At 42.1% G+C, this 13,161-nt stretch overlaps 1 protein-coding gene across 14 annotated transcripts in view; it reads left to right on the forward strand.

Moving 5' to 3' along the window:
• Positions 1–13,161, forward strand: part of FARP1 (FERM, ARH/RhoGEF and pleckstrin domain protein 1) — a 194,590-nt gene that overhangs the window by 176,587 nt on the left and 4,842 nt on the right. For all 14 annotated transcript variants that reach the window (XM_083501135.1, XM_083501138.1, XM_083501142.1 and 11 more), the window contains exons 19-25: positions 3,650–3,780; positions 5,104–5,172; positions 6,306–6,395; positions 7,354–7,436; positions 7,830–7,942; positions 9,174–9,337; positions 12,166–12,273. In XM_083501135.1, the coding sequence (XP_083357261.1) occupies positions 3,650–3,780; positions 5,104–5,172; positions 6,306–6,395; positions 7,354–7,436; positions 7,830–7,942; positions 9,174–9,337; positions 12,166–12,273 (758 nt within the window). The remainder of the gene's footprint in view (positions 1–3,649; positions 3,781–5,103; positions 5,173–6,305; positions 6,396–7,353; positions 7,437–7,829; positions 7,943–9,173; positions 9,338–12,165; positions 12,274–13,161) is intronic.

The raw sequence follows: 13,161 nt of genomic DNA on the forward strand, positions 1-13,161 counted from the left end.
TAAAATTGGCTTCTGCAGAAGCTGTTTCTTGAGAAAAGGAGAGGTGGAGTTTAGTTATATGCATTTTTGTGTAATGCATAGTTGAGTCCTTAACAGAGTGATCCAGGCATATCTCTCTGAAATGCTGTAAGTTCAGTGGGGCTTGGATCTTGGATAAATAGGTATAGGATTTCAGCCCAACTCTCCCATACGAGTCCATTTCACAAACAACTGAACAATTGTGCAGAATGCTGAAACGAGGCTGGAAATGCTAAATAATTTATATTTCACTACAACAGGGTTATCCCTTGGGCTTTGTTGAAAGTAACGATGCACTCCAATAGGTTCCTTAGGTAGAGCCTCTAGAGAGAGATTTAAAAATACAGACAAACACAACACAATCATTGTTTATGGGCATTAGCATTTCAATCTTTCAAGCTTCTTATGACATTTCTGGGCAGCCATCCAGAATAATGTGATGACCAGTGGGTGTAAAAGGTAGCTGAAATGTGTGGTTTTAAATACAGAATAGAGAAGCAAAAATGCCTGATATTGAAACATGCCCAAAATACTGCATGAAAGGTGCTTTAAAACAAGGAAATGTGTGCACTAAAGTTATGTGAACTGCAGACCCACAAGCTAAAAACATCAATTGATGAACGACTAAGATAATTTAATTATCTTGAAACCCAGAGGAACCATTTGTTTTAATCAGAAATAACATTCCTTGAAAGAATCCCAGTGTAATAAAAGGAGACAAGAGAAATGTTGCACTTGTTATTAGTCTATATCATACTTAAATGTGTTTATACAGACCCATGGGGCAAGTACAGCTAAAGTAGAACCTGAAATTATTTACATTAGCAGTTGTGGGTTGCTAAGTTTTCGCCCCGAGATGGAGACTGCTGGAACTCATGCCGTGCTCCCTACACCATTAGCAGGACTGGCGGGTGGTGCTGTGGTCTAAACCCCTGAGCCTCTTGGGCTTGCCGATCAGAAGGTTGATGGTTCAAATCCCTGAGACAGAGTGAGCTCTGTCCCAGCTCCTAACGACCTAGCAGTTCGAAAGCATGCCAGTGCAAGTAGATAAATAGGTACCACTGTGGCAGGAAAGTAAACGGCGTTTCTGTGCACTCTGGTTTCCGTCACAGTGTCCCATTGTGCCAGAAGCGGTTTAGTCATGCTGGCCACATGACCCGGAAAGCTGTCTGTGGACAAACACTGGCTCCCTCGGCCTGGAAAGTGAGATGAGCGCCGCAACCCCATAGTCACCTTTGACTGGACTTAACCATCCAGGGGTCCTTTACCTTTGCCACCTCCTGGCTCACCTATTAAGCGGGGGTGGGGGGAATCAGTCACCAAGAGAAATGGGTGGGCAAAGGGAATGGTGGGTAAGAGTTAGGAGGCCTCACCATTGGCTACTGTTTCCTTGCTTTGGCGCTTTTGAAAACATCACCATCCCTGAGTGAAGCCCTGGCAAGACTAAATCTGCCCCCGGAGCGGTAACATCAGATCTTGTGTGCAGTCATGGTCGGTGGAGTGACGGCCCTTGTATGACCTCCCTTCCCTGCTGCGGCTTCCCAGGAAGGAAAGGGGCAAGGCATTGGCGAGGTTGCAAATGCACCTGCAAGAACAACAATTTGGTTCCTCGGGTGCATTATTGCATGAACCTTGCTTCTCTCCTTCCTGGTATAAGTCGCAGTGCCTATTATATATGGTTCTTGAGGCATTTGGCAGAGGGAGACCCATGGAATTCAGCTCCAAGGAGACAGGGCTGATGGTGGTTAAGAAGGTGAAATATCTAGGGGTTTATCTGACATCTAAAAATTTGAATTTGTATAAGGATAACTATGAAAAATGTTGGTCAGAAATTAAAAAAGATCTAGAAATATGGTCAAATTTGAAATTGTCAATGTTATAATAATAATAATAATAATAATAATTTATTATTTATACCCCGCCCATCTGGCTGGGCTTCCCCACCCACTCTGGGCGGCCGAATTGCAGTGATTAAGATGAATGTATTGCCTAGAATGTTATTTTTGTTTCAAACCTTGCAGATTCTCGACAAGATGGATTGTTTTAAGAGGTGGCAGAAAGATATCTCGAAATTTGTCTGGCAGGGCAAAAAGCCCAGAATTAAATTTAAAATACTGACAGATGCTAAAGAAAGAGGGGGATTTGCCCTGCTGGACTTAAAATTGTACTATGAAGCAGCAGCGTTTTGCTGGCTGAAAGAGTGAATGCTCCTCGAGAACACAGACATATTGGATTTGGAAGGTTTCAATAATGCATTTGGTTGGCACGCATATTTATGGTATGACAAAATTAAGCTGCATAGGGCCTTTAAAAACCATATTGTCAGAAAAGCATTGTTTAATGTTTGGATAAGATATAAAGATCTGTTGGAAAACAAAACCCCTAGATGGGTGTCTCCCGTGGAGGCTAAGGCAGTGAAGAAACTCAATATGGAGGTCGGATGGCCGAAGTATTGGGAAATCTTGGAACAGGAGGAAGATAAACTGAAATTACAAAGTCATGAGAAAATGAAACATAAAGTACAAAATTGGTTTCAATATCATCAAATAATGGAGTTTTTTAAACAGGATAGGAAAATTGGCTTTCAGGTGGAAAAATCAAAATTAGAGACTGAATTGTTAGAACCCAATACTAAGAATTTATCAAGAATGTATAACTTGCTGCTGAAATGGAATACACAAGATGAAACAGTTAAATCGGCCATGATTAAGTGGGCACAGGACATTGGTCATAATATTATGTTTGCTGACTGGGAATGGTTGTGGAACACCGGTATTAAATTTACGGCATGTAATGCCTTAAAGGAAAACATTATGAAAATGATCTACAGGTGGTACATGACCCCAGTCAAGCTAGCAAAAATTTACCATTTGCCTGATAATAAGTGTTGGAAATGTAAAGAGACTGAAGGTACTTTCTATCACCTTTGGTGGACATGCCCGAAGATTAAGGCTTTCTGGGAAATGATTTATAATGAAATGAAAAAGGTACTTAAATGTACTTTCCCTAAAAAACCAGAGGCCTTTCTCTTGGGCATTGTCGGCCAATTGGTGTCAAAGAGGGACAGAACTTTCTTTATGTATGCTACAACAGCAGCAAGAATACTCATCGCAAAGTATTGGAAGACACAAGATCTACCCACTCTGGAAGAATGGCAGATGAAAGTGATGGACTATATGACACTGGCTGAGATGACTGGCAGAATCCGTGATCAGGGAAAAGAGACGGCGGAAGAAGAATGGAGAAAATTTAAAAGCTATCTTAAGGACTACTATAAACTTGATGAATGCTAGAATGTCGAGATTTTCAGTAAAAAAGGGATACAGTGATATAAGATCAGATTATAGAAAAGATTAAGATGACAGAGGTTGGAAAGGAATATTTAGAAGTTGCTAAAAAAATTATGGACATTGGGATGCAGAAAGGGGGGGTATGGGGGAGTCCCGGAAAAGAGGTTTATGAAAAAATGTTATGAAACTATACGTGTTTGTATGTCTTTTTAAGTGTTTGTTTTGTCTTGAAAAAATCCTGTAAAACTAATAAAAATTTTATATATATATATATATAAAAAGGAATTCAGCTCCAGCCCAGGTAGTTCATCTGCTACCTTCTTCTGTGTTTCATTTCGCAGCTGCTCTGGCAGAGATTTCAGAAGCGGTCGCTCAACTTCACAGCAGTATGCTGAAGATGGAAAATTTCCAGAAGTTGCATGAGTTGAAGAAAGATTTGATAGGTATTGACAATCTGGTGATCCCCGGAAGGGTAAGTGACAGAACATCATTTGGGAGCATATCCTGGGGGGGGGGGATGTTTTAAAAATACTGTAATTGGGGTGAAGGAGAAGTGTCTTGAAAGTTGTTACACTCCTTATATGAGCTTGGAATGTCTTGTTTGACTATGGCTCTGCCAAAAAAGGAGGATGTTAAACCAAAGGGGTGAGAAGCAAGGGGAGCAGGCCTCCTTACCCATACCCTTTTCCTCTGAAAAAGCAGGCAAAGGCTTACCTCTTTATCTTAACACATTGGTACCACAGCATTAAGGAATAAGATAAATCCTGTCTGCTCTTGGACAGTAAAAGGCACTTCTCTTACCTTAGCACTACAGGACTCCTTTGAACACATCACCCCCTTCATTTGATTAATGCATAAAAGGATCCTGTTTCTCAGCCGCTTGCTCCACGCACTGCTTCGAAACACTACTTTCCAGAAACAAACAAAATACAATGATTGCATATTTTGGAGGCAGGTGACTTGACAGTAAGAATTGGAGCTCCAGTTACCTGCACTGGTAAAGGAGGGTGGGTTGTGCATCAATTGGACTAGGGAAATAAATGCACCATAGGTGGATTCTGTACCAAGGGTTGTGATTCTCGGTAGACCATCAGTGTATGCCATCACCCTAGGAGATCTAAGCCCTTGCATTGTAAAATATATTTTTCATGCGATGATTCCTGTTCCACATCCTGTCTTTGTGCCGTCGCTGCTGAGAGCAACATGCGGAAGCAGCCTGCTATAAATGGACACTTTGAGGATAAGCCAGTTGTACTTCTTTCCACATTGAGCTGGCATTTGCTCAACAAGGCTCTCTGTGTAGCCTTCCTGGCTAATGTATTGCCAGCCTCTCATGGAGGTGCAGAAGGAATGAAGGGATGTTTGGTTCCCCTCTGACTTAGTTAGTTAAATGACGTTATGCGGTAATAACTCTGTTCCTGGGTTCTGTTTATTGCTCATTACCATGGCTCTTATTTTTTAATTGCATCCTGTCCTCTAATTCCCCCCTTCCCCTTTTGCTCAATGCCCACCATGATAGACAATCCCACTTACCACCTCATTGCTCTGCAACCAGTTCCGACTATTTCCTAAGTGTCACCCAACTTCCATTTCATAACTTCTGACACAATGACAGAGCAAGGCCTTATGGGCAGAAGTGGCCTAGAGGATATCGCATGTGTGTAGCTGAATTAAAACGGGGTGGGCGGGCATAACATAATAAATCGAGTGATGCAACATTAATTAGGCCCAGACTTTTAGCCAGATGTTTGGATACTGCTCTGAAATGGCATGTTTTGTTTCCATTCCTGCACAGGAGTTTATTAGACTGGGTAGCCTTAGTAAGTTGTCTGGAAAAGGCTTACAGCAGCGGATGTTCTTCCTGGTAAGTGGAATGTTTGTGTGTAATCAAACACAACTGTGCAATAAATGCCAAGTGATGGAAAAGGTAGGGGGAGGGAGAAGCTCAAAGGAGGAGTTTGATGCAAACTGTAAAATAATCTAAGAAAACAACACTACACTAACACACAGGGGAAACAAATCACAGCCCCTGGCATAGAGTTGTATCCAAATTAGGATGGTGATTTCACTCCCAACAAACCATGATCACTAAGCCAAGAACAAACCTTGGCTGCAGATATTGTTTTGTTGGGAGTGAAACAAGCCATGATCCCTGGTTCAGACATGATGGTAAACCAAGGATCATGTTTTGTTTCCTCAGTATGGGTAGCTCTTCTTTGGCGATCACTCATAGCCAAGTAAGATCATCTTTCATGAATGTGGTCTTAACAGCATGGGTAGCACACAAAAGGGCAAGAATGAATCATGGCAAACCATTAACTATGGCTTACTGCGATTTGTAAACAAGATCTATGTCTGAACCGGGCTGCTATCCTGTCCTTTCATCTTCCTGTTTTATTTGCATAAATGTGTACTAGTGACCTAGTACATATTACAATAAATCAACTGGTACTTTCAACCTTTGGTGCATCATCTTTGAGTCCCAAAGGCCACAGGTGCATGACTTGAAGGGTCTGCACCCGGTTCAAGAATGGAACAAAGCCAGCTCCTAAAATACCAGAATCTACCTTGCCAATACACAGCTTAAAAAGCAAAGCAAGCTATCTTTAGGGATGGCAAAAGAATCTTCCCTTTGCGTCCTGTGTCTCTCAAGATTTATTTACTTATTTTTGTGATCTTAAGACATCATGAAACACTGAGATATATTTGGGCTATTGAATGCCAGGGATGGGGACAACAGTCTAAGTGTTTCCCACACTGTTGGATCATGTGATTAGACCCCTGAAATAGTGCGTTCTCTGGAATGTGGGCCCACTGGGCATAAATAGTGGGATGGTTGCAGGTACATACTGATGATCCAATATACATTTCACACAGAGTGATGGGCACATCTGTAGGCTCTGTGTGCTTCCTCCAGATGGCTAGACCTATAAACCAAACCTGTTTAAATCTCCTGTCTTCAACCAAGTTACGTTCCTTCTTGTGTTTGCCTTTTAGTTCAACGATGTCTTGCTGTACACAAGCAGAGGGCTAACAGCATCAAATCAATTCAAAGTCCACGGGCAGCTTCCGCTATATGGTATGATGGTAAGTATGAGCTGTGGATTGATCAGTTAGCTGCTGGGCATCTCAAATCACAGTACCTTGTGATTGATACTTTTTTGTCTTTATATGAAATGAAAGCCATTTCTGGAATTTTTGAGACAAATTAGAAATGAGAATGCATGCGTGCTGTTCTAGGGGACTGGGATAAATGGTCCGGCGTTAAATCTTAGCCATTTTTTTATTTGTAGACTCTGTGTTGGTACACAGCGGCTCTGTTGGCTGAGAACCATGTGAAATCAGTTGCTAACCAAAGCCCAAACAAGAGGATTCCCTAGGAACATGGAAAATAATAGTTTTCAAAACAGAAACTTTGCATTTGACATCCACCACCGAAACATAACCGCTGCTGCCAGGGGTGTGCTAATACTAATTTGATGCACACAAACATCCATCAAGTTGCCTTTTTTGAATTGTTTTTAGTTGTGATTGTGAATCCATGCAGGCTTGCTCAAAATCCAAATGCAATTACTTCCTGTGGTCATGATGAGGTAGGCCAGGCATAGGCAAACTCGGCCCTCCAGATGTTTTGGGACTAAACTCCCATCACCCCTAGCTAACAGGACCAGTGGTCAGGGATGATGGGAGTTGTAGTCCCAAAACATCTGGAGGTCCGGAGTTTGCTTAGCCAGAGGTAGGCTATGCCCAAGTCGTTGTGCATTTCCTCCCATTTGCTGACATTGAAGTGAACATGTACTGCTGGAATTGTGAAGCTAACAGCAATGGCTAATAGCCTCAGAAGGGCCTAGATCCAGACAGTGCTTACTCCAATCCTCCTGCATTTTTTGCCAGATTCTCCTGAGCATTGCAATGGGAATTCAACCTTAGTTTTTTTCCCAGAAACAAAACCGTCCACATATTTATTCATATAGTACAGAACTGTGCTACGGATCGTTGTCTCCTTTCCTGTCTTGTGAGGGTGTCTATATGTCCGTATCCTCAGATTGAAGAGAGCGAAGAAGAATGGGGGGTTCCTCACTGCTTCACACTGAGAGGTCAACACCAGTCCATTGTTGTGGCTGCAAGGTAAGTAATTTCCACTTTGCGCTCTCTCTTTTTGCAACTTGTCAAAAGAAGATCAACAACAGTTCACTGTAAATACATTTGTAATCGGTTGCTTTCAACGTAAGAGAACACACTAAAACTAGGGTGTTCTTAGAGTGTACCTCAGGCATAGGCAAACTCGGCCCTCCAGCTGTTTTGGGACTACAACTCCCATCATCACTAGCTAACAGGACCAGTGGTCAGGGATGATGGGAGTTGTAGTCCCAAAACAGCAGGAGGGCCGAGTTTGCCTATGCCTGGTGTAGCTTAAGGAAACAGGCCGAAACTTGCATTCAGCTAAAAAAAAATTGACCAGTTTGTGAAGCTCATAGCTGCTTGCAGTAAAATGAACAAGATCTCCCTTCGTGTTCCTAGCAGCCGCACGGAAATGGACAAGTGGACTGAGGACATACAGATGGCTATTGACTTGGCAGAGAATTGTAATGGCCCGACTCCTGAATTCCTAGGGGGCAGCCCACCAGACACAAGTAAGTACAGACTTAAGGCTTGCAGAAAACACAGCCACGTAGTATGAAGTCTGCTGCATGACAATTTAGCTATAAATAATTCTTTGGACTGCACATTTAAAGATCAGCATTACCTTTATTCCCTAGTTGATTTTAGTTCAGATAGAATGCATGGAAATAGATTTTTATTTTTTTTACAGTGCCTTGAATCGCTATTTTTATTCAGCTATAGCAACCCTAGCAAGGGTGCATTTTAAGAAAGTTAAGGAACTACAGTTAGGTTGCAATCCCATACCTACTTAACATTGCAAGCCAGCTCCACTGAACTCAACAGGACTTATTTCTAAGTGAGATGTACAGGATTGCATTTGGGTGAGCTTATCTAAAAAACCAGATCCTATGGCTTTTCCACTTGCAAATACATCCCGCTGTGTTCCCGCAAGTGTGCATAGCAATGCACCTTTGAACACATTCAACTAAGTTGTTGGCCAGTGGAATGCGACCTGCTGCACAATGTGACCTTTCCCCTTCTCCTCCTCCAAGGCTCTGCTCAAGAGCGTCAGGAGAACAAAATGCACGCAAAGTTGTTTTACTTACAGAGCTCACAGTGCAACAGTGAATTAAAAGTGTGCTCGAGCTTAAGGAAAGCAATAGACAAAGCGTACAAATTCCATGTTGGATTGTGGCATAATCTACCGTATTTTTCACTCTATAAGACGCACCAGACCATAAGACGCTTTTGGAGGAGGAAAACAAGAAAAAAACATTCACTGCGCAGCGATCCCTCTTGCTGTTCTGGCTTCTGGGATAGCTGCGCAGCCTGCATTTCCTCCATAAGATGCACACACATTTCCCCTTACTTTTTAGGAGGGAAAGGGTGCAACTTACAGAGTGAAAAATACGGTATTTTTTTTAAACCTACTTCTTTCCCCAATACAGTGGTACCTCTGGTTACGAAATTAATTTGTTCCAGAGGACCGTTTGTCAGCTGAAGCCATTCTTATCCTGAGGCGCGCTTTCGCTAAAGGGGTCTCACACTGCACACAATTTCCATTCACATCCTGGGGCAAAGTTCACAGCCAGGAGCAGCTACTTCCGGGTTAGCGGAGTTCGTAACCAGAGGTACCACTGTACTTCACAGGTTTGGAAAGTTTTAAGCTTTACCAGAAGTAGCCTTTTGCTTAATGCTTTCATAGTTTGTATCTTCTGCAAGGGGGAAAAAAAAGAGATGGTTTCTCCCTGCATTTCATAGAATCCCCTGAGGAATCCACTGTAGACCAGGAATCGGAAGACGATCTCAATGCTTCCCGCACCTCCCTCGAACGTCAGGCCCCTCACCGTGGCAACACGACGGTGCACGTCTGCTGGCACAGAAATACCAGCGTTTCCATGGTCGACTTTAGTATTGCTGTGGAGGTATCTGCCTCAGAACAAACTGGTCTGCAGCCCCTGTTCTTCAGGGACAATTTCCTTTCCATCTCCTCAGAGGAAGCAACAACCAATCATCGCCTCCCTCTGTTTCTGGGGAGCTGGCATTCAATTATATATTAAGCCTCATTTTAACAAATTCCTTTTTTAGCAAATTATAAATCGTTTTGGTAAACTCTCTGAATTTTTTCACAGTTCTAATTTAATTTCCAAATATTGAGATAGTATTTCCTCTGAGCATTTTGTTGCTGTTTTGTTTTTAATCTCGGAAAGGATGTTGCTCCTGACTCTGGCTGCTGCATTTTAATGCCACTTTAATTTTAGGCTGTTTTTCTCCCCCTCTTTGGATCCTTGAAGTGTTCTCTTCTCAGTCTCTCATCTGCCTCCCTCCACTTGTGTCCTCTCTATCACAGGAAGTCTGTGTGTGTTTTTTGATGATGTATTTGACTACAGCTAAACCAATTTTACACAGATCAGTTGGCTATTGAATCAGAATGCTTCAGCTCATTGAAATGCAGAATACACGCAACAGTATTGCATTTTAATGACAGCTAATTTCAGCTTTCTTGTGGAACTTCCACAATTAATTCCAGCTCTTTAGAAGAGACTATTTGAAGAGATCATGAGCCTTTTGAAAGTCAGTTCCTTGAAGATAATACTGCCTCAGTGTTCCTGGAAAATAGCAGAATGAGCAAACAGTTCTTGTAAAGCGAATAAATCTTCAGTAAAATTGGTTCCAGACGAAAGGATAACACGGAACTTGAAGTAAACTATAAATTGGTTTAGCTTCTTCAAGGTACCTGCAGACACCCATTCTCAGAAAGAATGCCTCTAGGTTGCTTTTAAGTTGTATTGTGTAATGGGGCGGCTAACAACCATTTGGAGATTTACCGATTAGCTGTAGTGCACCTGCACTGATTCACCAGAGCTATCAACTAAATCGTGCAGGTACAAAATTCTCCTCCTGGGCTGCAATTCTATACAAACCTAGTTAGCAGTGCATCTCCTTGGAACTCAGTTAAATGAGTACTTCAGTGGACATGTTAAGAGGACTGCATTGCTAAGGCTCCCCCCTACGCATTAACGTCGTTTATTTTGAGTTTAAATGATCGGCATGAACTATTGAGCAACCTAGAAGCAGATTCCACTCTTTATACATCTGTCTTCCGTTCTGCAACTGCCCCTTGGCAGGCAGAGTCGCAGTCATACTGTCTCTTAAGTCTGTGGGTAATGTCACATCAGTATCGTAGTTTATGCTTTCTTTCTGTGTCTCTCCCTCCTTCCTGCCTTTCTTTCTATCTATCTCTCTCTCTTGTGGTGGAAGATCCTCTCACAGTCAGTGACTGTCCTTCCCTACCTGCTGGACTGATCAGTGATCAGCGGCCTGTTACCATTTCATATGTCTGCTGGTACCGAATGCAAAGCCTGTCCGTTTATGATACCCTCCAAAGTGCTGAGGTAACAGAAACAGAAATTAGGAACAGTAAAAGGAGAACAGGCACTTTTTGTACTCCAGCATATTCAAAACCCTGTCAGGTTTTCAGAATTCAGCTGGTTTCTAAAATGAAATAAAAACAACCTTACCAGTTCACTGCTATAATTGCTGATGATAATGGGGGACATTCTGTTTGTCTGTCCCTTTGGCAAATTCTAGTGGAGACAGCTTATTATGTTATTAAACCAGAAGCAGAATAAAATATATCAGCAATGGTTAGTATATTCCACTCGGGGAGCAGAGGCAGCAAATATTTTCAAGTTAAAACGTGTGTTTATCACTCCTTTGTCAGGCCGGGATCCAGCGGGTGATCTCTGCATGACTTACAGCAGATTGGCAAAGCTCTCTGGACTCCCAAATCGCTAACCATTGCAACAATTAAAAGCCCCTCCCAGATTAGGCTATGAAACAAAGAAGGCTTTGGGGCAAGGATGGAGGGAACTAGACCCGAGTTTTTGTCCAGGATTGAGCATGTTCACAGTGGCAACCTGTCTTTAATTCACTGCGCAAGTCCACACAGCCCTGAACATTTTACACACAGCACTGCTTGGTGAACCTTAGGATTCTAGATAAAAACTTCAGTATATCCTACTCACCAAAACAAATTGAATTTTTGCATCCAGCAGAATGTCATCCCTCAAATTAGCTGTCAATTTTTTCTTTCCTTCCCAGAGAGGAAGTTTACAGGTGCTTCTGTTTGAAGACTGCCAACTTAACTGGCTCATTTATTACATTCAAACCTGAGCCAAAACCCTTATAATCGATGACACCACAGTCCAGGCTCCAGGTTTTTCCTCAAGAGTAAAACTGTTCCAGACCTGCAAGGTTGGAGGGGGGAGCCTATTTCCTAGAGTTATTTCTGTTCATGCATTATATCTGGTGCTTTCAGTTAATTAAAGGATGTGCTTTCATTTTTCCTAGTAATTTTAAACATCTGCGCTTGTGCGCAGGACTTAAATCATTTGTGTAGAGATGCCTGTTCCCGTAACAAGGTTGCTAAATTGGTATAATATTAAAGCTAACACCCTCCCACCCCAATATAGAAATATAGATGTAGAACTTCTTCCTGGAATGAGGTAACAGCAGATGACTTCTTTCCTTAGAAAATCAATTTACAAGCAAGCTTCATTTAAAGAATGATAGGGAATTCTGAATCTGGAACTCTTAATCATGGTAAATCACCAATGGAGAAAAAAGTCAGCCAGTTTCAATTAGAAAAGTATGATTTTACATGAGGCTTGCCTGTTTTTCCCATCAGCCTGTTTTTCCACCTGCATATGACTTAACTCAAGTTTGCTGCACTATCTCTCTTCATTTCCAGAACCAACTCTCTGGAAACCTTTTGAGAAAGTTCAAAAACAGCAATGGCTGGCAGAAGCTCTGGGTGGTATTCACCAATTTCTGCATGTTTTTCTACAAATCCCACCAGGTAAGTAACTGGTGCTTGGAAGTCAGAGATGAATATAACTGTTAACTGTTCACACATTACAAAAAAAGTTCCTTGCTATGCATTGTTGATTGCCCCAAAGGATGCATTTGCAGAGATAACTGAAGCTTTTGTGAACTTCATGGATACAGACAAAGTTCTTCCGTGCATGGAGAGAAAAGTTGAAAATGCTTAACTAGGATAAGGCTCAACCCTAATATTAATGAGGCAACTGCTTTAGGCAGAAGATGTTCAGGAGCAGTCTCTGGTCTCCTAATCTGGCCTGCTGCCTCAAGGTGTGGTGGTGGATATCATCCTATCACCAATGTCAAAAGGAAGTTTCACTGCCAGTCCAGTCTGGAATAGGGAACTGTCATCTTGTCAGCCTCCGGTGCAAAATGTATTGGGCTAGACCCTGACTGTGATCAGCTTGGAAGCCGCTACCATATCAGTAGAGGCTTTGACTCATACACTTTCCCTAGAAATGTGAGGTCAGGGGCACATGGGGGCAAAATAAGACAGAACTATTCTGTAACAGATGGCCCAGCCACTGTCCTCTGCAAAAAGGTCGATTCAACATTTGTTCACTAGGATGGGGCGGAGGGGGATAAAAAAGAACACCAAGTTAATTTGAGGCCACTTCCCCATTACTTTGAGCACTTGGGAAAGAAAACATTAGCGTTCAGCATCACTGCTTATTCCAAAGGCACTTGAAAGGTGCTGCAGTTATTTAAAAACCACTTCAGTGTTTATCTTGGGAATGTGTGCTTATTATTCCATGGTGTAGTTACTGCTTTAAGAGGTCAAAGTTCTGCAATACAAACATTGCTTATTTGCATGAAACAACCACACAAAAACCCTTCTTTTTTTTGGTATATTTTTGCTGAGAAG

Source organism: Podarcis liolepis (assembly GCF_965112155.1).
Source record: "Podarcis liolepis genome assembly, chromosome: 4".
Taxonomy (NCBI): Eukaryota; Metazoa; Chordata; class Lepidosauria; order Squamata; family Lacertidae; genus Podarcis; species Podarcis liolepis.